This window comes from Acomys russatus, chromosome 5 (assembly GCF_903995435.1).
Source record: "Acomys russatus chromosome 5, mAcoRus1.1, whole genome shotgun sequence".
Lineage (NCBI taxonomy): Eukaryota > Metazoa > Chordata > Mammalia > Rodentia > Muridae > Acomys > Acomys russatus.
This window is the reverse complement of record NC_067141.1, coordinates 65,228,207-65,251,642: the sequence shown is the minus strand read 5'-3', so window position 1 is coordinate 65,251,642 and position 23,436 is coordinate 65,228,207. Positions and strand designations below refer to the sequence as shown.

Sequence of the window (23,436 nt, the reverse complement as noted above, 5' to 3'; positions counted from 1 at the left end):
GCTTGCGCATTACGACAAATCTGGCGCTGTCCCCTTCAGCACCTCGCGGAACCCGCGCCACCCCTCCCCGCGGTGAGCCCCGCGCACCCCCGCCTCGAGCGTCCTCGCACCCTCTGACCACCCGAACCGACCCTCTCTTCCTTCCCAGGTCATAACCTGCCGGTCTTGGCCTTCCAAAGCAGTAGTTGCCATAGTAACTCGTGTGGCGTTTTCCTAAAATAGCCAGACCCTCTTCCACCCTAGCCAAGGGCACAAGGTTTGCCTGTGCTTCTGAGTCTTGAGGTCATCCCTTCTAAACTCTCGCCCCTGAAAAGGAGGGACGATTAACCTAGGCAGCAAGGAAGTTCTTCCTGGAGTCTGACTTATCCTTCCTCTGCACTCCGGGTGGGTGGTCAAGACAGGACTCCTGAGTCTGGGGTTCAGACCCCTGAAGTGTTTAAGACTGCGTTCGGTTGATGTCCCTTCCATAGTTGGTCTTCTGGTTTTAGGGGGCGGGTCCGGTGTACTCCTCTACCGTGTGCCTTACGTGGCCGCGTGCTTGTGGGGGCGGGAGCGCGTGTGGCATGTAACAGGTCATGTGGCAGCCTCCTAGGGACACGCGTGGGGTCTGGAGCAGGACAGGCGTGTGCAGCTGAACCCTACGGGTGGTTCAGGAGATGATGGACGAGAGAGAACTGAACACGAATGGGGTGGGGCATATGAGGGTTTAGGGAACAGAACTGGGGGTTCTCTACACTCTCCCCTTCCTCTGGTGTGAGTCTTAGATAGTGGCTAGGGGGTGGCATTCCTTGGGACTCAGGGCCCTGGGAAAGAAGGGAGGGGTGTGTGTGTGGGGGGGATTAGCGTTGCTTGAGCAGAGCGTGGGGAGGGGTGGAGGAGGGACTGAGGCGGGCGGGCCTGGAGCAAGCGGGAGCCGTGCTGCTTTCACAGCTGAACAGGGCCCAGCCTCTCTACCTTCCTTCGATTGCAGCTCCGAAAGAGCAGCGGTGAGTACTGGGGTGTCTTGGAGGAGGGGCTGGCTGCACAGGGGAGGTTCAGGCCCCTGTTGAGCTTCTAGAACCTGTTTGGCAGGGGTGCTTTCTCTACCCTGCTTTGCCATCAGAGGCCCGGTTTTTCTTTATGGTCCCTCCTGGGCTGGACAAGATATGCCATACCCCTGGAGTTAGGGGAGAGGGATGTGGTGCAACCCTTTAGCCCAGACCTGCTCCTGGGGGGGGGGGGGAGAATGTGTCTCTGATTTTGTGTGCAAATATGCATCTCTGTTTATGATTGTGACGAGGTCGTCTCTGATACACCTGTCTCTGTGTGCATCAGAGGATGAGAGCCTGTCTGTATTTTGGGTACCTCTTTGTGTGTTCCTGCTTGGTGGTGTGTGTAAAACAAGCATGTGCTTTCCCATTATACACATATTTGTTATGACTGTGAGTGTATGAGGGTGTGTCTGTGAGCAGTACCGCATGTGTCTGTGTGTACCAGAGGGTGTTGCCTATGAGTGTGTTAACTGTATTTTGATATCCTGTCCTCCATGTGTGTATATGAATTCCTGTGTGTGTATATCCTGGTATCTTCCTCACTCCACATCTATGGTCTGAAATTAAGGGCATCTTTTCAGGCCTTTCTTCTCATCTCTTTCCTGTCTCAACACTTCCTCGTCCCTATGTAACCCCTCTTTTTCTTCGCTTTCCTTCCAAGAAGCATGAGATTCCCTTTTCTAAGTGAGCCCCCCATCCCGAATAAGTGGAACTATAAAGGGCCCAGAGCCATGTGAGCCAGAAGATGGGGTACCAGCCTCCACCCAAGAGAGAGTTCCCAACTGCCCCAGAACTGAACTCAATGAACTGAATTAGCTCATTCCTTCCTCCTAAAGTGATGTTCAAGGCTCCCAGACAGGAGGAGAGGAGCTGGAGGCCCACTGAGTGGATGGTCCTTTCCCTGTAAGGTTTCCATAGAAGGAACCCCCAGGGTTAGGATGGGTGATCCCTTATTGCCAGGCTGGGTCTCTAGACCTTAGAAGGCCACCTTCCCATCGCTGTCTCTGCTGTTCTGCCTCTCTGCCTCCTACACACTCCACCAATGCTCCCCTTTCCTCTCTTGCAGGCCTGTCTGAAGAGCATGCAGCCCCCTCACTCCCTGCCTGGCTTCGCCATCCCTGCCCCCCCAGCCTGACCCCCCAGCCCCAGCATGGCCCAGGGTGCCATGCGCTTCTGCTCAGAAGGCGACTGTGCCATCTCCCCACCACGATGTCCTCGTCGCTGGCTCCCCGAAGGCCCAGTGCCTCAAAGCCCCCCAGCCAGCATGTATGGCAGCACAGGATCCCTAATACGACGAGTGGTGGGCCCAGGTCCTCGAGGCCGGGATCTGGGACGTGTGACAGCACCTTGCACCCCTCTTCGAGGGCCCCCCTCACCCCGTATGGCTCCCTCACCCTGGGGACCCTCTTCACCCACTGGGCAGCCCCCTCCAGGGGCACAGAGTTCTGTGGTCATCTTCCGTTTTGTGGAGAAGGCCAGTGTGAAGCCACTGAATGGCCTACCTGCTTCTGGAGGCCTGAGTCGGAGCTGGGACCTGGGTGGGGCTTCTCCCCCCAGGCCCACCCCAGCCCTTGGACCTGGCTACAACCGGAAGTTGCGGCTAGAGGCATCCACATCAGACCCACTCCCAGCTGGAGGAGGCTCTGCTCTTCCAGGCAGCCGGGACCCCTCCCATGGGCCATTGGTCCCACCCCATGTTGGGGCTGATGGCCTTTACTCTTCCCTCCCCAATGGGCTGGGAGGGACCCCCGAGCACCTGGCCATGCACTTCCGAGGACCCACAGACACTGGATTCCTAAACCAGGTATGCAATCTGCCTTGGGCTCCCTGGAGCCCTAGTGCCCTAGCTGGGGGACAAAGCTCAGCTCCTGTTGGACTGAGACTTGTCTCAATGTCACCCAAATCCTTTAATGTCCTAAATCAGCTTTCTTGCCCTCTGTCACTGTGTCCCTGCACCTTCATTTCTGTCCCGTGTGGTTTCCCTTCTGCTGTTCCATATTCCTGTGTCCCTGTATGTCTGGCTTTCATTTTGGGGTCCTGTGCCTTTCTCACTCCCTCTTTGGCTCAGGGGGACACCTGGTCCTCCCCTCGGGAAGTCTCCTCTCATGCCCAGAGAATCGCTCGAGCCAAATGGGAATTCTTCTATGGCTCCTTGGACCCCCCCAGCTCAGGTAAGTGGTGGACTTAGCCCAGGGGAGGAGGGCAGGGCCTTCTCCATGGCAGCTGAGTCCTGCCAAAGAGGCACCCTTCAAACCTTCCTCAAGGATTCCTTGTGCTCCCAAGTCAGCCAAAGTCTCTCTGGGCTCCAGTCTTTCTCATCTGTGTCATGAGGCTTGGGCTGGGCTTCAGAGAAAGCTAGGTGGCAAGATATCAGGGTTACTAACTCCTAGGAGTAGAAGAAAGTCTAACTTCCTTAATAGCTATTTGATAAGGGCTTGATTTGAGGTGAGTTCTGAAGGCATTTGGATCAAGTGAAGGGTGTGGCAGACATAGTAGTTAGATTGAAAGAGTTTCCAGCCTATGTGGGGAAGCCATCCAGCACAGATGACCTCCTAACCTGGATATGTGTGCATACAGGTGCTAAGCCCCCAGAGCAAGTCCTCCCATCACACGGGGTGGGCTCCAAGCAAGGCTCTGGGGTGGCTGTGGGGCGAGCAGCCAAGTACTCCGAGACAGACCTGGACAAGGTGCCCCTGAGGTGCTACCGAGAGACTAACATCGACGAGGTGCTGGCCGAACGAGAGGAGGCTGACTCTGCCATTGAGAGTCAGCCCAGCTCTGAGGGCCCTACCGGCACTGCCCAACCACCTGCCTCAAGGCCTAGCCCGCGTCCTGGGCCTCCTTCCAGCCTAGGCAGTGGCAATGAAGACGACGAAGCAGGCGGTGAAGAAGATGTGGATGATGAGGTGTTTGAGGCCTCAGAGGGAGCCCGGTGAGTGGGACCACTGGGGGGAGGGAAGTGGCTTGTTCTTTCCTACTGACCCCAATAAGGACCTGGAGTAGAGAAGAAGACAGGCTGTGAGGACCAGGAAGACATGGGCAGTGTGGGAAGGAGACTGTAGACAGAGGGCTGAGGCCTGGCAGAATATTAGGAATGTATGGGCATTGTCAAGGCAGGAGTCAGGGCAGCCACATACATGAGGTAGGAGTTAGAAGCTGGAGGCCAAACTAGGGACCAGGGGGAAGCCATCCTAAGGACACGGGAGCATGAGTTGGATCCTGGGTCCTGGCATAAAAGTGTAGAAATGTGGGGGCTTTTCCTTTTCCTTTCTGTCTCACGCCCCACTGCAGCTTGGAGCTGCATCTCCTAAGATGTTGCCAGAAATAGAAAAGGGATGGCAGGAGGGAAGCGGATCAGGGGAAAGGAGGAGAAAGGGAGATTAGATTAGTAGGGGGGGAGGGGGAATTGGGTGCTGCGGGTGGGCGGGGCCGGGACACTGCAGAAGCACTGAATTCCACAGGCCCTCTACTCTAGGGATTCTTGCTTAAGGGGTTTAGATGTATGGAAAGGGGGTGGTGACCCCTGGATCAGTCAGCAAGAGTTCACTGAAACCCTGCCAAGGCCTGGTTCTGGTGGTGATCAGACATCTTCCCTGCCTCTGCAGGCCAGGGGACCACCTGCCTCTCTCTGGGCTTCTCAAGTCACCAGTACCCTTTCTACCCGGGACCAGTCCCTCGGCGGATGGGCCTGACTCTTTCAGTTGTGTGTTTGAAGCAATCTTGGAGTCACACCGGGCCAAGGGCACCTCCTACAGCAGCCTTGCCTCCCTGGAGGCCTTGGCCTCACCTGGCCCAACCCAGAGCCCCTTCTTCACCTTTGAGATGCCTCCCCAACCCCCAGCTCCCCGACCCGACCCGCCCGCACCTGCCCCGCTTGCCCCTCTTGAACCGGATTCTGGTACCAGCTCTGCTGCTGATGGTCCTTGGACCCAGAGAAGGGAAGTAGAAGAGTCAGATGCTGGGACCACGCTGGCCCCAAGGAGGGAGCTTCCTAGTCCCTCGCACTCTGAGGATAGCCTTGGGCTGGGGACAGCACCCCTGGGCAGGTGAGTGTTTTCTTTGACTGGTTAGCCCCCAACCCCTGGCCGCCAGGAACAGAGCCCCAGAATGAGGAAGTAGTTTATACATTTCCAACCAAGGCAGGTGGTTAACAGATGTCTGTTTTCCTGTTTGGAGGCCTCCTGCCATTGGCCCCCTGTAGCTCCTTCCCTGGGCTCAGATCCAGTGATTGGAGAAATCATGATTCAGGATGGAAGAATCCCCTGAGAACGTCCTCTTTCTCTCCTGGAGGGCCCTCTCCTTTCCAAATGAGCCTCTCACCCCCACCCAGCTAGACCCGCAGCCAGCAGCCCGTCCCTTACCCTCCCTCCACCAGCTTGTCCAAGAGCCTGTGTCTCACCCTGCTCTAGGAATGTCCTTTCATAGCCTAACCTTTGTGCTCTCCCCTCTGCTGCTACCCTCTCAGTCACGGAAGCCATGGCAACAGGAGGGGGTGGCCAGGGAGACAGGGTTGCCTAGCAACCAGGAGTTTCCGGCCTCTGTCTCTGGGGTGACAGGTGGCTTTGCTGAGTAGAGCAGTTGAGTTGGGGAAGGAGAGGAAGAGGATGAGGAGTACACTCTGACCCCCAAAACTGTAACCCCAGAGACATCTCTATGGGTATCAGGGGGGCATGAAGGGGAGCCCTCTGAAAGGTGGGAAGTGAAGGGAACAGGAGGTGCCCATCTCTACTGCTCTCAGATCTTTGCCTGACCTCACTCTCCCCCAGCACCCATTTATACCTGGGTGCCTGTGTACAAGAGTGTGTGTGCAGAGAGAAGGCTGTCTGGAGGTGGGCAGATGTGGAGATGGGGACTCTATGCTAAAGAGCACACTTAGGCCTCTGGGAGCTTTGGGGAACAGCCAGGGCTCCCCAGCAGTAAGACTGATGTGGGTTAGATCTGAAACAAAACTACCACAGGAGAGAAGTAGGCAGATGGAGAGAAGGCTAGCCAATCTCCTTCCTTAAAAAAAAAAAAAAAGAAAGAAAGAAAAGGAAATGACCTTTCCACATCCCTCTAGCCTTTCCCCAACTTCTGGGTCTAGAGCAAAGGGAGGGTCTGGATGGTGCCCAAGAGCTCTGCCCCATCCCTCAGCTGCTGTTCTACCCTGGCAGTGAACCACCCCTAAGTCAGCTGGTGTCTGACTCAGACTCAGAGCTGGACAGCACAGAGCGGCTAGCCCTGGGAAGCACAGACACCTTGTCCAATGGACAGAAAGCTGATCTGGAGGCTGCGCAGCGCCTAGCCAAGAGGCTATACCGGCTTGATGGCTTCAGGAAGGCCGACGTGGCCCGACATCTGGGCAAGAAGTAATGCCCCTGGGCTGGGACTGAGGCTAGGGTCAAGGAATATATCCTGGGGCAGCACCTCACCCTCTCCAGTTAATGCCTGAGGTCTCCAGGCAATGCCCAGCTGGCCCTTTCACGCTTCCCCTTGTGACCCCTACCTGTCTGCCCTGCCCACAGCAATGACTTCAGCAAGTTGGTGGCTGGCGAGTATCTCAAGTTTTTTGTCTTCACGGGCATGACTCTGGATCAAGCTCTCAGGTGGGTGTTGAAGCCTCTGAGGGCAGGTCCTGCTGACCAGGCTTGGCTGGTATTGGAGTTCCAGCTTGTGTCCCCTAAGTTTGTCTTGACATCACTCTTCAGAGACCAGGACTTCCTGGTAAGGAGATCTTGAGTAGAGAGTGACATCATCTTCTCCCCCCCCCCCTTAGGGTGTTTCTAAAGGAGCTGGCATTAATGGGTGAGACCCAGGAGCGGGAGCGTGTACTGGCCCACTTCTCCCAGCGTTATTTCCAGTGCAATCCTGAAGCCCTGTCCTCAGAGGGTGAGCAGGCCAGGAGCAGGGCTGTCCCAGCAGGCCAGGGAAGCAAACATATACAGGAACAAGTGTTTGTGCAAGAGGGAATGATTGTACATGTTTGTAGGCATGTGCACACACATCAGTGTAAAATACAGCTACATGTGTGGAGCCGTCCGTGTGGTAGGTACATTGCTAGGTCAAGTATGTTTTGAGAGGCAGGTGGAGGTGTGTTTGTATGGACGTTGTTCCATATGCATGTGCAGGACCAGGCTTGGCCTCAGTGCTGACTGGCTCTGCTCTGCCTCTGCGTAGGTAGGTGTGATGTCTAGCAGTTTGCTTTTGTTTAGTGCATGGAACCAACTGAGTGTTGGGGGACAGGCCAGGAGCAACTGCCCCAGCAACTTGGGCACTAGGGAAGGGGGGACCAGAGATCAGAAGTGAGCTGGAGGAGAGATGGAGTGGTTTCGCAGAGTTCAGTGGTAAGGAAGTGTAGAGGCCAAAGGGTGCAAAAGGAGGTGGGTCGTGATGGACTACTGTGGGAAGGGTCCCCTGGGAGGCTGGCTGAGGCTGACGTCAATTCTCCCCTAGACGGCGCTCACACGCTGACCTGTGCCCTCATGCTCCTCAACACAGATCTCCATGGCCACGTGAGTGCGGGCATGGCAAATGGGGGCAGGAAAACAAGAAACTGAAAGGCTTTGGGAGGTCGTTAGCCTCACAGGCCTCTGCTTTCCTCCCTTAGAACATCGGGAAGCGCATGACCTGTGGGGACTTCATCGGAAACCTGGAAGGCCTCAATGATGGCGGCGACTTCCCCAGGGAGCTGCTCAAGGTTGGGGCGGGGAGGAGAGGGCGCTCAGCCCTTAGACGTTGCTGGAAGGGAAGGATACAGTGTCTGCTCCGCAGCACAGTTGTAGGGAGGGAAGGGCTGGGACTTGGCACTTGTTGGGTAGCTCAGGGCGGTAGGAACCTGGGCTCTAGTGACTCAGCTTGGGGACCGTCCCCTCGCCCAGCCCCCACAGGCAGGCTCTCACCGCACATGCGCACAATCACATGCAATCCTGAGAGTGGGGAAAGGGGGGCCGGTTCTGGAAAGCACGTGAGCAAGGCAGTCCTGGACTCTTGTCTTTGCTCTCTTCCGTTCCCTTCCAGTGTTCACAGAGGGTGGAGGGGAGGAGTCTCTGCTGGCGTGAGGGGCTGGGTGGGCACGGGGACACTGCTCTCTCTCTACCTTAGTTTATTTATGAGCCACAAAGATCCTTCTGGCGCCACTGACCAGGAAGGAGCCTGAGGTAGAGGGGTCCGAGAAGGCGCAAAGGTTTTTCCTAGGTTCTTGCATCCAGAGCACACATACTGGGGCTATATACTGCTCTTCTGGCTCCCTTGGAAGCTGCCCCCCAGTGCCAGGAAGGAGATAGGTGCCAGTGGGAGGGGGTGGTGTGGCCCTGTCTTCGCAGTTCCCTGCTCCCGATGGTGGTGGAGTGTTAGGGAGGCCTGAGCTAACTTGAAGAAGGGGGTCTCTGGGCCACTCTATATACATGTGACAACACAGGACAGGTCCTAGGATGGGGTATATTGGGCACCTGAATTTGAACATGTACCTGAGCCGTAGCGTCCGCTGTGAATCGAGGTGTCAGTGAATTGGGGTGTCTGCGATAGTCGTGTGTGTTTGCCAATGTCTGTGAATCAAGGACTTGAGGTGTTTTGTGCTTTGGGTGTAGTCTGGGTATTTGTGTATGATGCGGCGTGGTATGCATCTTTTAGTTGGCTTTGTCTGGTTTGACAGTAGAGGGTGTTTGTCCGCTGTAGATGGTACCTTTTGAGGTGTACATCTGTAACTCTCGGGGTGAATGGGAATCCTTGCATCTGGAAGTTTGACCTCGGTGGCATATGGCCTTGGCTTGGACATTGGAACATCTGCCAATGGGTTGGACGAGGTCATGACTGTTCGAAGGCTGGCCCGCGAGTCTCAGATACAGGGCCACAGGGGTGAGGGTGGAGAGTAGCGGAGCAGGCTGACTGGTTCCCTCTGCCCTCAATTCTGACACGCTAAAGGGTGCTCTGAACGCCTCCTGCAGCCGCCTACCGCTCATACGGGCTCGGCCCCCCTGGCGAGCCCCCACGCATGCGCCCCCGCTGGCCGCCGGCCCTCCCCACGGCGCCGGGCTCGCGCCGTGCTCTCCATCGCGCGACGTCCCCGCCCCAGCCCGCGCCCTCCCCTCCCGCCGGCGCCCCCTCCTTCTGCGGAGCTGCGGAGCCCACGGCGCCGCCGCCGAGCGCTCCGTGCGTCGGTGGGAGCCGGCGGGCTCAGGCCGGGCGCTCGCGCCGGCTGTCGGAGAGCCGTCCGCGGCCGTCCGGGCGGGCCGGGGCCGAGGGCGGGCGGGGGCATGGCCGGGGGCCGCGGCACGGCGGCCGGGCCAGCATGATCGGCGTCAACAGCATCCACAGCAGCGCGGGGCGGCTGCGCTCGCGCTCGCTCTGCTCTGTGCGCTACGGGCGCACCCACCGCGGCGCGGAGACCCTGTGCTACGGCTGGCCGCAGCGCTCACGCAGTCTCAAGCCCGTGCTCTACACTGACCTGGTGGTCAGCCGCCTGCAGAGCCGCAAGAAGAAAAAGGCGGTGAGGGCGTGGGGCCCGCGGCCCACGCCAGGCCGGGCCGGGCGGCGAGCGAGCGAGGGGGCGGCTTGAGGGAGGTGTCGAGGCAGGAGAGAGAGGGAGTGAGAGAGCGAGGAGGGCATGAGTGGTGATGAAGGTGGTTGGGGAGCCCAACAGGGATGGAACTCCTGGACAGCTAGAGGTGGACATGGGCTGTGGGGGAGGGCCAAGGTGGAACTGCCTAACCAATCGTAGTATTCTGAGTGCAGAGGGTTTTCTAGATAGGAACAGTACATGGGGCTCTACGACAGGGCCTTCAGAGGAAGGAAGGTGTGGTTGTAGGCAGAGGTGGTGTTGAGGAGGGCAAGATGAAGAACTGGAAGCCTGGAGACAAGGGTTGCAGGTTGGATCTTAATGGTTACTCCAGCCTCCTGTCTGGATCACTGGAAAGTGAGAGGATTCAGGCTCTGCACCCTGCTGGGTTTGGCCCAGGTGTGCTGGGAGCTGTGTGTTGAGTAGTCTGGTGTGTGTGTGTGTGTGTAGTGTGGGGTGGAGGCTTTGGGGTGCACCTACCTGTAGATAGGATGCGCAGGTATGGAGTGCCTGGATAGCCTTGTGGCTGGGCATGGCTACGGGGGCAATCAGAGGCAGAGCCTGTGGTATGTTGGGAGAATGAGGGGGTGCTGTGTCCCAGCACCAGTAAGGCGCCTACGTCACCACTGCACCCAACTCACGCGCAGGCAGCATCACAGCCCCACAGCAAAACACGCACATGCTGGGGACACACCCACTCACAGACAGGCTGGCAGAAGCGCCCCCACAGTTGGAGTCTCTGGTATATTCTAAGCAATCCCCAAGTACAGAGGTCTTGTACACTGCTCCTGAAGGCCAATCCCTCTTTTGTCTCTGCACGGCCCTCAGATGTTCCCAGGCCCACTAGACCGAGGGGAAGTGCTTGGTTTCAGGGCCCACAGTTTGGGGTGGACAGTAATTGGAAGCTGAAACTACCGCTTCCGTCTTGGGCCAACACCGTAGCAGTATGAAGTATGGCTGTGGGTAGAGCACGGAGCTGCTCGGCATCTGGCCTGATGGTGCTGTTGGAGCCGCGGGGAAGGCTCACTCTGTCCTGCAGTTGAGAACCAAAGAGGGTGAAAGGATCAAATATCCTGCCGTGGAGCCTCCGTTTCCCGATTTGCACTGTGTGGGTTTATGCTGTGGAACCAGGCCAGAACACATGGTGGGGGGAGGGGGAGGATTTCTTTGCCTGGTCTCTTAGCTTCCATTTAGGGCTGTGCTTCTCCTACCAGGCTCTGAGCGGGAGAGCCCCTTGAGGTCATAGCACCCGGCAGTTACTATGCCCCAGCTGTGGGCCAGGATTTCTTGTGCTGACTAGCCACTCTCCCCTACATGTTGCTAGGCTTGCTCTCCTCATAGAAGCCTGCCCAAGTCAGGCAGCTTCAGTGCTGGAGATGAGCCTGGGTCTCAGTGCACGTTTCAGAGCCAGACTGTGGTCATTATGGCCTTCTTTTAGTTCCATTTCCTCTCCCAAGTAAGCAGGGAAGGTTCTGAGCTCTGACACTGGGCTGCACAGTGTACTTCCCCAGGAGATTAATCCACACTACTTGATTTGTTCCTCTCCAGGCCTTGTATAGCTCCATCAAGAATGAGAAATTGCAGTGGGCCATGTGAGTGCTGGGGCTGCTTGATAAGGGTTAGGGTTGGGGCATGAGGAAGGGGCTGCCTGGGGACACCCAAGAACCAGGGCTGCGGGTGCAGGGAGGGGGGAGGCCCTCAAGACACAGGAAGGCTACCTCACTTCCTTCTTTGGAAATGCCTGCCTACACTTGGGGGTCTGTCTTGTGTCCAGCACTGTTGTTATGACAAGCTGGGCTGAGGTAGCTGGTGTGTGTGCTGAAACACAGAAGGAGGGCCCTGGCAGCCCAAGGAGAAAGCAGATTAATGCTAGGATACCTTGGAGTGCCACAGAACAAGGAATCAAGTTTTCTCTTTGTCTTGGAAGGGTTTTCTGTCTGAAGGAGAAGGGCCCAGTTCAGTCTCTGGGACCCCAGGCTGAGAGAGAGCCCTTGTCTAAACACCAGTGGGACCCAGTACTTGGTTCTGTTGAGCCAGACTCAGGATCAGTATGCCCTGGGGACTGGGGGCGGGGATGGCAGGGGGGGCACCAGACAGGAACAGGAAAGGCCCTTTGAAGGCAAGCCTTGAAGCCAGGCAGTGCATTGTAGGAGATAAAGGAGGAAGTGGGTATTAAGGTAAACAAAGGTGTGGTTGAAGTCAGTGTGGACATGGGGATACAAGGTCATAGGCCTGGCTGGGGTAGCTGGAAAGGAGAGAGTTGGGAAAGAAGTAATGTGGGTTCCATGTAGGAGGCAATGGAGCTATTGAAAATTCTTGAGCAAGGCAGCAAGAGAGAATCTTGAGTTTTCTGTCTGACAGGATTTACAAAGGAAGACGTTGGGGGCGGGGGTCTTATTTATTTTTTTGTTTTTTGAGACAGTGTTTCTCTGTGTAGTCCTGGCTGTCCTGGACTCACTTTGTAGACCAGGCTGGCCTCGAACTTACAGAGATCCACCTGCCTCCGCCTCCTAAGCACTAGGATTAAAGGCATGCACCACCATGCTTGGCAAGGGCAGGGGTGGGGGAGGTGGAGGGAACCTTAGAAAGCCATCACTTTTTAATTTTTGAGGCAGGGTCTCTGGCTGTGTGATTTGTGGCAGTCCTGCTGCAGGCATAAGCCACAAGGCCCAGTTCATCTGTTCCTTGTGGCACTGAGTGACCAAGAACTGTGAGCAGAGCCTGGCGTTAGGTGTGGCTAGGACAGAGCCGAGTCACATGTCTGTCCAGGGGAAAAGTGTGAGCACTGGGTGTGTGCAGAAACAGGCGCTGGGGAAGCTCCCACAGGCACGGTGTGGGGATGGAACTCAGCTCAGGGAGGACAGCAGCCTGGAGGAGCCCTACTCAGACACCGAAGAGCTTCCGGTTGAGGGGCAGAAGCTTGGGCTGAAAGTATGTGTGGCCAGCACCCTCTAAAACAATCACACCTGCAGAGATGAGGAGGAGCTGAGACGATCTCTCTCTGAGTTGGCCGACCCTAACCCCAAGGTCATCAAGAGGGTGAGCGGGGGCAGTGGCAGCAGCTCCAGCCCTTTCCTGGACCTGACTCCCGAGCCTGGGGCTGCCGTCTACAAGCACGGGGCCCTGGTGCGAAAGGTGCACGCAGATCCTGACTGCAGGAAGAGTACGTGGCTGTGCCGGGGCCTGGGGGATGGATGGGAGCGGGCCTTCCTCAGGCCACCCTGACCTGCCTTCCCTCCCCAGCACCTCGTGGCAAGCGGGGCTGGAAGAGCTTCCACGGGATCCTCAAGGGCATGATCCTCTACCTGCAGAAGGTGCGGGCCCACGGGTGGGTGGTGGGGCTGCCTTGGCAGAGGGGAGTAGGTGGGACTGGAGCAGGACAAGATGAGCACCCCCATAGGAGGAGTACCAGCCTGGGAAGGCTCTTTCTGAGGCAGAGTTGAAGAACGCCATCAGCATCCACCATGCCCTGGCCACCCGCGCCAGCGATTACAGCAAAAGACCACACGTCTTCTACTTGCGCACCGCTGACTGGCGCGTCTTCCTCTTCCAGGCTCCGTGAGTGCTTTATTCTTACCCATTCCAGACCCTGCTCCCTGGATCCCTCTTTCCTTGTAATGACCTCACTCCATGGACTGGGGGCGTAGCTCAGTTGGTAGAGAGACTGCATAGCATCCAGAAGGCTCAATCTCCAGCCCTGTACCTGCCACGCCTGGTTGGTAGTGCACACCTATAATCCCAGCACTTAGGATGTGGAGGCAGAACAATCAAGGTCAGCTCTGTCAGCACGGCCAGTCTGGGCTCCACCTGGGATACTTGAGACCCTATCTCAAAACAAACACACGCCCACGACCACACTCCAGGTCAGGACCGGCAGAACAGGGGCTATGCTGTCTCCCCAGGGACTGGGAGCAGATGCAGTCATGGATTACTCGCATCAATGTGGTGGCCGCCATGTTCTCTGCACCCCCCTTCCCAGCCGCTGTTAGTTCCCAGAAGAAATTCAGCCGCCCTCTACTGCCCAGCGCCGCCACCCGCCTCTCCCAGGTAGTCCCCAAATGCTCGGTCCCCCTGGTGGCAGTGGATGGAATGGGACAGGGTGCTAAGCTGTGCTCCATCCAGGCTGCACGCTGTACAGTCCTATGTGGGTCACAGGAGGAGGGGTGTAGTGGTGATTGAAATCTAGGCCCTTGCTAAAATTTGCACGAAGGGCTCTCTCTCCATCTCTCTGGGGAGTCCCCCCTTCTCTCTCTCCCAGTTTCTCCCCTCTGTCTCTCTCCTACACTCTTCCACTTCTCTCTGTTTCTCTCTCTGTCTCTCTCTCTCTCTCCTTCTGCCCTCATGGCTCACTCAGGCCCTCTCCCCTTCTCTTCCTTCAAATAAACCTTTTGCCATAAAAAAAAAAAAAATAGTAATAATTGCACGAAGGGCCTGTGAGCGGCTGACCCTGACCAGGCCTCCCTGGCTGTTAGGAGGAGCAGGTGAGGACTCACGAGGCCAAGCTGAAGGCCATGGCAAGCGAACTGCGAGAGCACCGGGCTGCACACCTGGGAAAGAAAGCCCGGGGCAAGGAAGCCGATGAGCAGCGGCAGAAGGAGGCCTACCTGGAGTTTGAGGTGAGCCTCTTGCCTGAGGTGTTGGTGTCTGTCCCCCACACAGGACTAAGCTAGGGGACGGTACCCAAGCATGGAACCCAGCTAGGTGACTGACAGATCCCCGACTCTTCATTTTTCTCTTCTGGGGAATCAAGGCTGAATCCCACATCTCCTGGGTCATATCCGTTACACATACCACGTCTCCAGCCCCAGTAAAGGCTACAGAACTGTTAGCTGTCGCTACAGGCAGTTCTAAAGGGCCCAGGGAGGGTCACCAACCTCTCAAAAATGTCTTTTTAGGAATTGGCTGGGTGATGGGGTGGGAAGGGCCAGAGGAGGCGTACAGGTTTTCACTGCTCCTGGCCTCCTGTCTCAGAAATCCCGCTATGGCACATATGCAGCGCTGCTTCGAGTCAAGATGAAGGCAGCCAGCGAAGAGCTGGACGCCATAGAGGCAGCACTGGCCCAGGCTGGGAGCACGGAGGATGGATGCCCTCCGCCTCACTCCAGTCCTTCACTGCAGCCCAACCCCACCAGCCAGCCCCGGGCTCAGCGTCCTGGCTCAGATGCCAGGGCTGGGGCAGGCAGTACAAGGCCAAAGCCCTGAGCAGGGAGCAGGAGCAATGGGGGCAGTGCCTGCTGGGCACCTGCATGAAGACGTGGCCCTGCCTGAGCTCAGCTAGCCTCGGGCCACCCACGAGGGCCTCCTGGCCCAGGGCCCGACCGCGCCGGACGCGGTGTCCGGGGCAGGGCAGGGCTGAGCGGGGCCTCAGAGCCTAGGCTAAGGGCCTTTTAGAGACCCCCTTTTTGTGATAATGTTTTGCACTTTTTCGTACAGGAAGGGTGGGTAGGGTGGGAGGGGCCCATGCCCCTAAATTTTGATGGGGGTTTTTCTTTTTCTTTTCTTTTCATTTCTTTTTTCTTTCTTTCTTTTTTTTTTGTGGGGGAGGCCTGATAAAGTTTCTGCTATCTGCTGAGACCACCCCACCCTGACACCAGCAATACCCCTCCGTCCTGGGGCCTGGCTCAGACAGAGACCAGGAGTTGGGGCTGAGCTGGTCCCCCTCTTTCTCCCCAAGGGCTCACCTCTCTCTTTGCAGAGACAGAGGAAGGTGTCCATGTTGAAGCCCCATCCATAGGCTGGGGTGGCACGGCCTGCTTTCCTCCTTTGGTGGGCCCTGCCCTTTGTACAGCCTCCGCCCTCATTAAAACTGCTCTGAATTGCTGGCTGGGCTCCTTCTCTGTTCTCGCTCAGGGACAGGGACGGGCATCACATTGGGGTTGCCGTACCGTATGTTGGGAAGGGGTTTTCCCCTCCCATAGGATTCCTTTATTTGGCCCACTAAGTTGCAGGCTTGGGGTGTTAAATAAGATTCCGGTTAGGCAGGGTTGCTGTACAGAGGGACCCAGGTGAAGAAGTTGAGGGGCAGCACTCAGTGCACCTGAGGCTGGGGGTGCCCATGGCAGAGCCCTCCTGGAGGCTCCGGAGGCGGGCACAGCTTCTCTGCCTCCTGTTCCACCGACTGGCTCCCATAGGCACTGTCTTCTTTCACCTCTGCTGGGGAACAGGGGGGAGTCAAGCCTCAGGCCTCCCACCCTCGGATCAAACACACCTTCCAAGTTCGTCCCTTTACCTGTGCCTGGCAGCTTGTCTCGGGTCTCGGGGCCTCTCAGCAGTCTCACCCCCTCATCTAGACCCATGTCGGTCAAGGCCTCCAACAGACCACTCAAGTCCCCACCAGCCAGCTGATGAGAAAGAGACAGGAGGTCTAAGTGATGTTTCCGGTGATGGGTAGAAAGTCTTGGCGGGAGGGGACTCTGTTCTGGGAAGGCACAGGCTGCCCCACCTTGTAACTACGAAGGAGGCTGCCACTGGGTGAGGGGGTCTTCCTATATGTGTCCACAAGGCTTCTCAGCCCCAGCCGCGCTGCCAGTTCTGCCCAGCTGCCCTGGGCTTCTGGGCCATCTAGTAGGTGCTCCAGGTCCTGCAGAGCTGCATCCCCCAGTGACAGCCCTGGCCCTGAGGAGATAAACACAGACCTTCTGAGTCAGCTAAGAGGCGGGCAGGGGCACAGACCTCGACACAGCCTTTCTCCTTGGTAACCTGACAGACAAGGCAGAGGGGTCACTGGGGATTGGACAGAAGACAGACTAGAGAAAGGGAACCCTGGCCACTGGGAGGGGGTGCTGGGGACCGGAAATACCTGCTGCTACCTCACCTGCGGGGCTGGGCGGGGCCAGGGGCAGCTCCATGGCGGTCTCAGCAGCACTCAGCAGCAGAGTCTTCACCTGGGGAGACGGTGTGCAGAGTCATTCCAGATCTTAAGGCCATGATCTGGCCCACATCTCCAAGCCCAGGAGGTAGCCAGTGCCCACCTCAGTACTTCTATTGCAAGGACGGCCTCACCTTGGTGCTGCGAGTGACATCAAGAGGGGTGTGGCCCCGGAAGTTTCTTTGGGTATCCCTCTCAGGCCCCTCAGAGTCCGAGTCACTCTCAGAGGTAGGGGGTGAGGGCAATGGGCACAGAGGTTCCTCGTTCTCAGCGTGGATGTCAGCCCCTGAAGGAGGGAGGCAGCAATCAGTAGAGACTAGAGGTGGCTCCCACACCGAGGGCTGACCAATGGGGAACTGGGAGGGTCCCCTTTCTCTCTCTCCTGCCCTGTTCACACACTAAGCTCAAAACTGACCAGCCTTTAGAAGGAGGCGAGTGAGGGTTGGGGATCCGAGTCCAGCTGCCAGGTGGAGGGGTGTGTTTCCAGCAAAGGTCCGGGCATTCACACTAGCATGGAGCTGTGGGGTGCAAGCAGTGACCAGCATGGTCCAACTAGCCAAGCCTTCCCACACACCTCTTCACCATTCCTGGTCCCCCCACAATGCTTGGCCCCATCCCTCCCAATCTTCATTCCCACCTTGGTGACCAGATGGGTGACTAGCCCCAGTTCTTCCATCTCTGTGGCTAGATGAAGGGGTGTTCGGCCCCCTTGCCTCTCTGCTGCCTCCACGTCAGCCCCGCTGTCAACTAGCAGATCCAGGCACTCAGGGCTCCGGGCGTGAACTGCCAGGTGTACTGGGTATAGTCCTAGAGAGACAATACACTCAGCCTGCAGCTCTGATAGCCAAGGTGGCCTCTGGACCAACTCTAACGAGGAAACCTCCACTCGTGTCTACTGATCATACAGACATGAAGTGGGAGGGCCCTTGTCCCCAACCCTGGAGGACGTTGGAAACTTACCCTCAAAATCAGGCATGTGCAATATGTGGGGCAGAGCGTGGGCCCCATTGTGCAACAGTGCCCGCAACAGGTCTGGGGCTTCAGTGCCTGCCCGGAGAGCCAGGTGCACAGCCGAGTCTCCATGCCGATCCACCAGGGTGGGGTCTGCACCCACCTGCAGCAGGAAGCTAACCACCCTTGTCTGCCCAGTGATTACCGCAAGGTGCAGAGGTGTCTGAAGGGAGGAAGGCAGTGAGCCCAACCCAACTCTAGCTTAGGACTCCCTGCCTTCAACCCCTCCCGGCTCACCAAAGGCTCACCAAAGGCTGTCGCTTACCTGGTGCAGGTGGTTGGTGAGGTTGATGACCCCAAGATACTGGGCATGGTAAATGACTTGGGCTATCTGCTCAATGACACCAGTCTGCCCATGGATTATGGCCAGGTGCAGCGGCCTGGGGGTTGGATATCGAGGCTTTGGCTTAGGAGACCCGGCCACCCTCAGCCCTCATCTGCCCTTAAAACTCCACATCTCCATGGTCTCCTTCACTGGGGCCTGGTGATCCCTGAAGGTCACCATCTCAATCCTTTGTCACACCTTGCCATTGTGCCCTATCACAGCTACCAAAATCGAAGGTTTGGGGGAATAAATATTTTGAACACAACTAGAAAACAGCGAGGACCTGAGACCAGATCTGCCCGACTCTAGGGTTCCTCTCCTTGTAGATTCCTCTACTGCCTCAGCCTCTAGACCTGGTACCAGGAGACCCCAGCTTCTAGAAGGTCCCGTGGCAGGCTCTCGGGCCGCTTACGTGTCTCCGTTCTCGTCTTGCGCTGTCAGCAGGTGGCGCTGTCCCGCTAGCAGAGCACGCGCGTCCGCGGTGACGCCGTAGTCAAGCAACGCTCGGGCACTGCGCTGTGCCAGACCGAACAGGCGCACGTTGTACTCGCGAGCTGGGGGGGAGGCGGGGGGGGGACCGAGGGCGCGTGAGTGCGGGCCAGCTCCCCAGCCCGGCGCGCACCCACCTTCAGCATTCCTGAGACGTACCTCGCTGCAGCGAGTCGAGGGCCTGTTCTTCGCCCTGGGGGACCTGGGACGGCGCGCTTGACTCCGCTGCCTTCCCAGCATCGACGTCCCGCCCAGAGCCAGCCATCTGTGCCCCGCCCCCTCCACCGGGGTAGCAGCCCATTGGGGCCGCGCCGGACTGGTAGGGGCTGTAGGCCAAGGAGGAGGTGAAAAAGCCGAGACTGCCACCTGTGGCCACGGAGAGGGCTGTGAGTGCCTGCCCTTCCAAATACCTCTTCTAACTTCCTCTTATGTCCTTCACTCCTCTCTTGGCCACTGGAACCCGCTTACCTCCTCCAGCGCCTCCATAACCCCCAGCGGAGCCTCCAGAGCCTCCCCCCATGTGGGATCCGCCCCCGAAGGGCTGGGAGAAGGTGGGCAAGGCCTTCCTCCGCTTCCGCTGTACTTCCTCCTTGTCTGGGGTGGGGTGGAGTGGGAGAGAAATGGGGTATTAAAATCCAATACATGGGTCCAGCAGGCTCCCAGCAGCCACTTCTAGGCCTGCCTCGCTCTACCCAGCCGCCGAGAGAGTCCTGAAGCCCCGCCTCACCTTCCACCAGAGGGTAGTAGGTGAACTGTTTGGAGTCGGAGACATCTCCCCCGCGCTTGCGTTTCAGCTGCAGGAACACGGTTACAGGCCTCTCAATCTTCATCTTGTGATAGGGTGGTGTCCGGAACACAATGGCATACTGGGGGCGGAGGGTGGGGAAAAGACAGGGTGTCAGTGAGGTCTCCACACAGTCCTGTCTCCGGGCCAGGCCCTAGTCCCTGAGTTACCTGTTTATGAACGTCCGTGGGAGAGAAGTCCCCAAAGGCTTGCCATCCGTTCTCATCGTCCTCGTAGAACCGAACTTCAATGTCATCTACAGAGAAAAGGGAAGCTTTGCCGCAGAGAACACCTGCAGGCCCGTTGCATTTACTCTGAACTTGCCCTGGCCAATGTTCCCCCCATCCCCACCCGCCCCCCACCCTCGCTCACCTTTCTGCACCTTATCACAAAGCAAATAAACTTCGTCTCCACCGCGCACAGAGCCTGCTGTCTTATCCATTCGGGAAATCTTCAGATTTGAGGCCCCTGGAGACTCTATAAGGTGGGAGGGGCATTGATGGGATTTGGGGCTTGGTGGTGGTGAGGGTGGTGGTGGTGGTGGTGGTGGTGTGTCATTATGTCAGCTCAGGAAAAGCAGCGATTTCATTCACCACCTCAGAAGCAACACTCACGCTTGCTTAAGACCATTTCACGGGGGGCAGAGCCAGGTTAACCGCCACAGATTGAAGGTATCTCAAGTGCACCTTTGAGCTCTCACACTTGGCACCCCGCAGAATACACTCACTGCTGTCATGGATGGGCTGGGAGATCACTGGCTTCAGGGGCAAAGAGAAGGAGCCGTCGCTAGCTCGAAGGAAGGCGGAGAAGCGCAGCCGCACAATACTCAGATCCATTACTTTCTTCAGCTCCTTGGCTTCCTGCTCCAGCTCCCGCCGCTCGGCCTCTGGGTAGACATGGCCCATTGTGAGCTCTGGGCTCCTCTCCCCTGCTCTTGTCCAAGCACCTCTCTGACAAGCCCTTGTTATCATACCTGTAAGGCCCTGGGGCTTGGAGCGGAGCCGCTGTCTCTGCAGTTTTTGAATCATAATCTCCATCATGTTTTTCTTGGTGACATGCAGGACACCCAGGTTGTTAAATCTGGGGAGGAGAAATCAGAGGGCTTCGTCAGTCAGCGCAGCTCTTTCCACCTGAGGCAGCCCTACCCGCACCCGGCACAGTGGCCAGGCTCTGCCTGGGGTTCTGGGACCAAAGCAAATCTCTCCCCTTTGTCTCCTAGTCACCCAGCTGGACTGAGACCTTAGGCTGGCAGGCAGTGAGCATCCCTCTGAGGGCCAGGGAAAGGGGATACCTACTGAGCAGTCATGTCTTTCGGTCCTACGGACACAGCACAGATGCCCAGCTCTGAGCACTGCTTGCCCACCAGGCTGTGGGCATGTGCACGAGGTGGGTCACTGTGCGTTACCAGGTCCACCTCAATCCTGGCCGGTCCCTCGTAGTTACAGATCTGAGAAGAGCAAAGGATCGTCAATAGTGGTCCTGGACACACTGTCCCCTAGCCTCCCTTCCAGCATCATCTGAGCTCACCTTGACAGTAGGATAGGTCTTTCGGCCTTTCTCACTGGAGGCACCAGGCAGCCCTCCATGGGAGGGGCCTTCACAGCCATATCGAAATCTGAAGCCTCGCTGAAGGTTCCGTGGTGGCAGAGACAACCGTGATCAGGAGAGCCGCCCCCTCCGCCAGGCAACCATTGGCCATCAGCTGGCCACAATGACCAACAGTGTCTCTTCTGAACTTCTCTCTCATACACCAATCAGCAGCATACCAGTGGCAAGCACCCATCCAACCAGCAGCTAACTACCCCAACTCCTCGTCCCTCAAAGTTGAAGCCATCCACACCTCTGTCGCTCACTCACCTGTTTGGGCTGTTCCACAATCACCAGATAGGGGCCATCAGCTGGAAACAGAGAGGCCTTGCTGAGCCAGGGTCTCTAAGCAGGGGGCGGGGTGGGGGGTAACACTCGCTCTCACTCTCCTCCAGGTTCTGAGACTCGGGGGGGTGGGAGGTGGGGGTGGGGCTGAGGCTCAAGACTTACTGACCTGTCTCTGGAACTGGATTCTTGGGCTCCACAATGGAGGGGCTGAATTCAAAATCATCATATTCAGGGATGCCATCCAGACCCTGGTTTGTAGACAGAGAAGGTGGAAGCTGAACCAGGCCCTCCTCCTTCAGGCTCTAAGCCCTCAGCAGTCATCCTTAGGCTCCTCCTCAAGCCATGAGGAAGCGCCTTTCTGGGCAGAGTTTGCAGACAGGACAGACTGACAGGCTAAGACAATCTGAAGACAAGCAGCAGGAGAGGAGTGGAGGAGCTTCCCGTAGAAAAGCAGACACAGGGGCCACCAGCAGCCGCCTTCAGGGCCAGGCAGTGTGACTCACTGGATCGTAGCAACTGTCCATATCTCTGGGCTAGGCCCGGCTGTGTCTTGCGGCTTCGGGCCCTGGTTCTCGGCTTCCCAGAGTTTCAGACGCCCGCCTAAAGGTGAAGAGAGACGTGGGAAGGGAAGGTGGGGGGTGAGATCAGGATAGGGGTGGGCGAGAGGATAGGGGAGGGGAGGAGAAGGGGGGGCAGATTTAGGGGGAGGGTCTGATCTCCTCTGGCCGCCGGTCCGGGCGTGGCGGGTAAGATCCGGTGGAGGTCGAGATCCGGAGCGGGGCTGGGGCGGGGAAGGGGCAGAAAGTTAGTGCTGCTTAGGAAAGTCCCGAAAATACCAGGGGGAGGCGGAGCCGGAGGGGGCGGGCCTGGAAATGACGCCGGGGCCACGCCCCCGCGGCGGGAGGGGCGGGAGGCCTAGGCTGTTCCTAGTTCCCTGGCTGTGGCCGCAGCCCCCCGGGTCTTAGTCGGGCCGCCTAACCCGTCTCGCCCCCACTCCGCCGCCTGGAGCAATCTTGGGATTTTCGGCTAGCGTGGAGGACACGGCTGATTCACTCGGGGGCTTTTGCGGGGATGTTCCTGCTGTCGGAGGCCTCTTTTCCGAATGGCCCGTAGGCGGGGGCTCTTCCATTGGGGCCTCTCGGGTGCTGCCCAGAAAATGTGATCGGGGACGCTGGGCTGGGAAGGAGATTCCCCTTCCACGGTCTCTAGCGACTCCAGAACATCTTAGCTTCCCTGATTCTCCCGCTGCACCTGCCTCCTGTGGCCGGGCAACCTGCCGCCTCCTGCCCCCTTGCGAGTCCAGCCCTACACCCGTGTGTAATACGCGCCTGTCCGTTACAGGAATATGCGTTTCAGCCCTAATGTCTTGTGTGTCTGGTGAGTGCGAGTGGGGGCAGCATGCACGTGCAAGTAAGTGAGCATTCGTCCACGCAGGTGAGTCTTTGAGCCTGCTCCGTGTGGGCATAGGGCAGCGCACGTCTAGGTGTCGGTGCTCAGGCTCCGGTGCACAGGTGCGCTTCTGCCGGCGAGTGTGTGTGCGCGCGCGGGGGGCTGACACCCGGGCCGGCTGTGCGCAGGCCAGCATAAGAGCAGGCAGGCGTACGTGTCGATCTGTAGCTGGGTGTCCTGTTTGTGTGCGCGCTCATTGGGGGGTGACGTCCAGCCCCAGACTGTCACCTAAAGTTCCCCTACCCTCCCTCCCCATTCCCCGGTCACTCGGGGATCTGAACCCGGCCACTCACCGCGGTGGCGGCTCTGATTCCGACTTCTTTCCGAGCCCTGCCCTGGACCGGTCGCTGCTCCTCTCCAGCTACTGGGCTCCAGTCGGGAAAGCCCCTTTCGGCCCCCCGAGGGGGGGAATTCCCATGACGTTCCTGTGCGTCACTCCCCATGCCCTTTATTATTGGCTGAAAGTTTAACTCCTGGACTCTTGTAGCCAACCCGGAGCGACGCAGGCGCACCCCTTACGGGGAAGGCTCGCCCGGGGCTGGCCGCGGGGTGTCACCGAGCGCCAGTTCTGCTGGGGACAGGCGAGGCGGCACGGCAGACCCAGCGCGGGGCGCGGCTTGGATCTCTGCACCCTTCCAGGCTTGCCCGGGACAGCTAGGGAGTCCACGGGGCCATTTGGTTCTTGCTGCGCCTAGAGCTTGCCTATCTCTCAAACCGGGGAACCCCAGGGTCAGCCCGGATAATCTGGTCACACTCTGGAGAAGGGTGGCGAAGCTGGGAAAGGGGAAGAGAAAGGCGGTTACTCTTGCGGTCAACTCCAGATCACCATCTAGCGGCCGTTCTGGAGCCGCAAGCAAACTCTAGGGTCAACTGTTTTAGTTTCATGGTTTCAGGAGGGAACTCTCTGGACCTAAAATTTATTCTGTAAGTGGAAGGTTCTCTAGGAGCCAGGCTTTCAGGATGACTTGTTGGACAACCAGTGCGCTGGGGAAAAAGGAAGCAAAAAAAAAAGGGGGGGCGGGGCAGGGGAGCGGTTTTTCTAGGAGTCTCAGGCCGTTCATCCACCGCAGA

The 23,436-nt window shown here is 58.0% G+C and overlaps 2 protein-coding genes across 3 annotated transcripts; one reads left to right on the top strand and one right to left on the bottom strand.

Annotated features, from left to right (window-relative positions):
* The first annotated feature begins 25 nt into the window (after window positions 1-25).
* Window positions 26-15,026, top strand: Psd (pleckstrin and Sec7 domain containing). Its single transcript, XM_051146695.1, has 18 exons — window positions 26-689; window positions 931-986; window positions 2,098-2,835; window positions 3,100-3,202; window positions 3,609-3,963; window positions 4,637-5,077; window positions 6,185-6,379; window positions 6,536-6,616; window positions 6,787-6,899; window positions 7,464-7,522; window positions 7,618-7,707; window positions 11,113-11,156; window positions 12,537-12,727; window positions 12,808-12,878; window positions 12,965-13,122; window positions 13,467-13,611; window positions 14,037-14,180; window positions 14,536-15,026. The coding sequence occupies exons 3-18, from the start codon at window positions 2,182-2,184 to the stop codon at window positions 14,764-14,766; spliced, it is 3,075 nt and encodes a 1,024-aa protein (XP_051002652.1). The 5' UTR covers window positions 26-689; window positions 931-986; window positions 2,098-2,181; the 3' UTR covers window positions 14,767-15,026.
* A 49-nt stretch (window positions 15,027-15,075) lies between these two features.
* On the bottom strand, window positions 15,076-23,084 carry Nfkb2 (nuclear factor kappa B subunit 2). Of its 2 annotated transcripts, none has more exons than XM_051146696.1 (23): window positions 22,659-23,084; window positions 21,420-21,516; window positions 21,083-21,164; window positions 20,899-20,939; window positions 20,569-20,667; window positions 20,337-20,488; window positions 20,015-20,121; window positions 19,769-19,927; window positions 19,414-19,518; window positions 19,212-19,297; window positions 18,985-19,123; window positions 18,726-18,851; window positions 18,417-18,623; window positions 18,181-18,322; window positions 17,709-17,823; window positions 17,393-17,606; window positions 17,070-17,239; window positions 16,848-16,950; window positions 16,567-16,718; window positions 16,379-16,448; window positions 16,007-16,179; window positions 15,794-15,905; window positions 15,076-15,717 (listed from the first exon to the last, which is right to left on the bottom strand). In XM_051146696.1, the coding sequence occupies exons 2-23, from the start codon at window positions 21,438-21,440 to the stop codon at window positions 15,593-15,595; spliced, it is 2,700 nt and encodes an 899-aa protein (XP_051002653.1). In that variant the 5' UTR covers window positions 21,441-21,516; window positions 22,659-23,084; the 3' UTR covers window positions 15,076-15,592. The 2 variants fall into 2 exon arrangements, with proteins under 2 accessions (XP_051002653.1, XP_051002654.1); XM_051146697.1 differs by having other exon boundaries at window positions 15,076-15,714; window positions 22,659-23,079.
* Window positions 23,085-23,436: the final 352 nt, after the last annotated feature.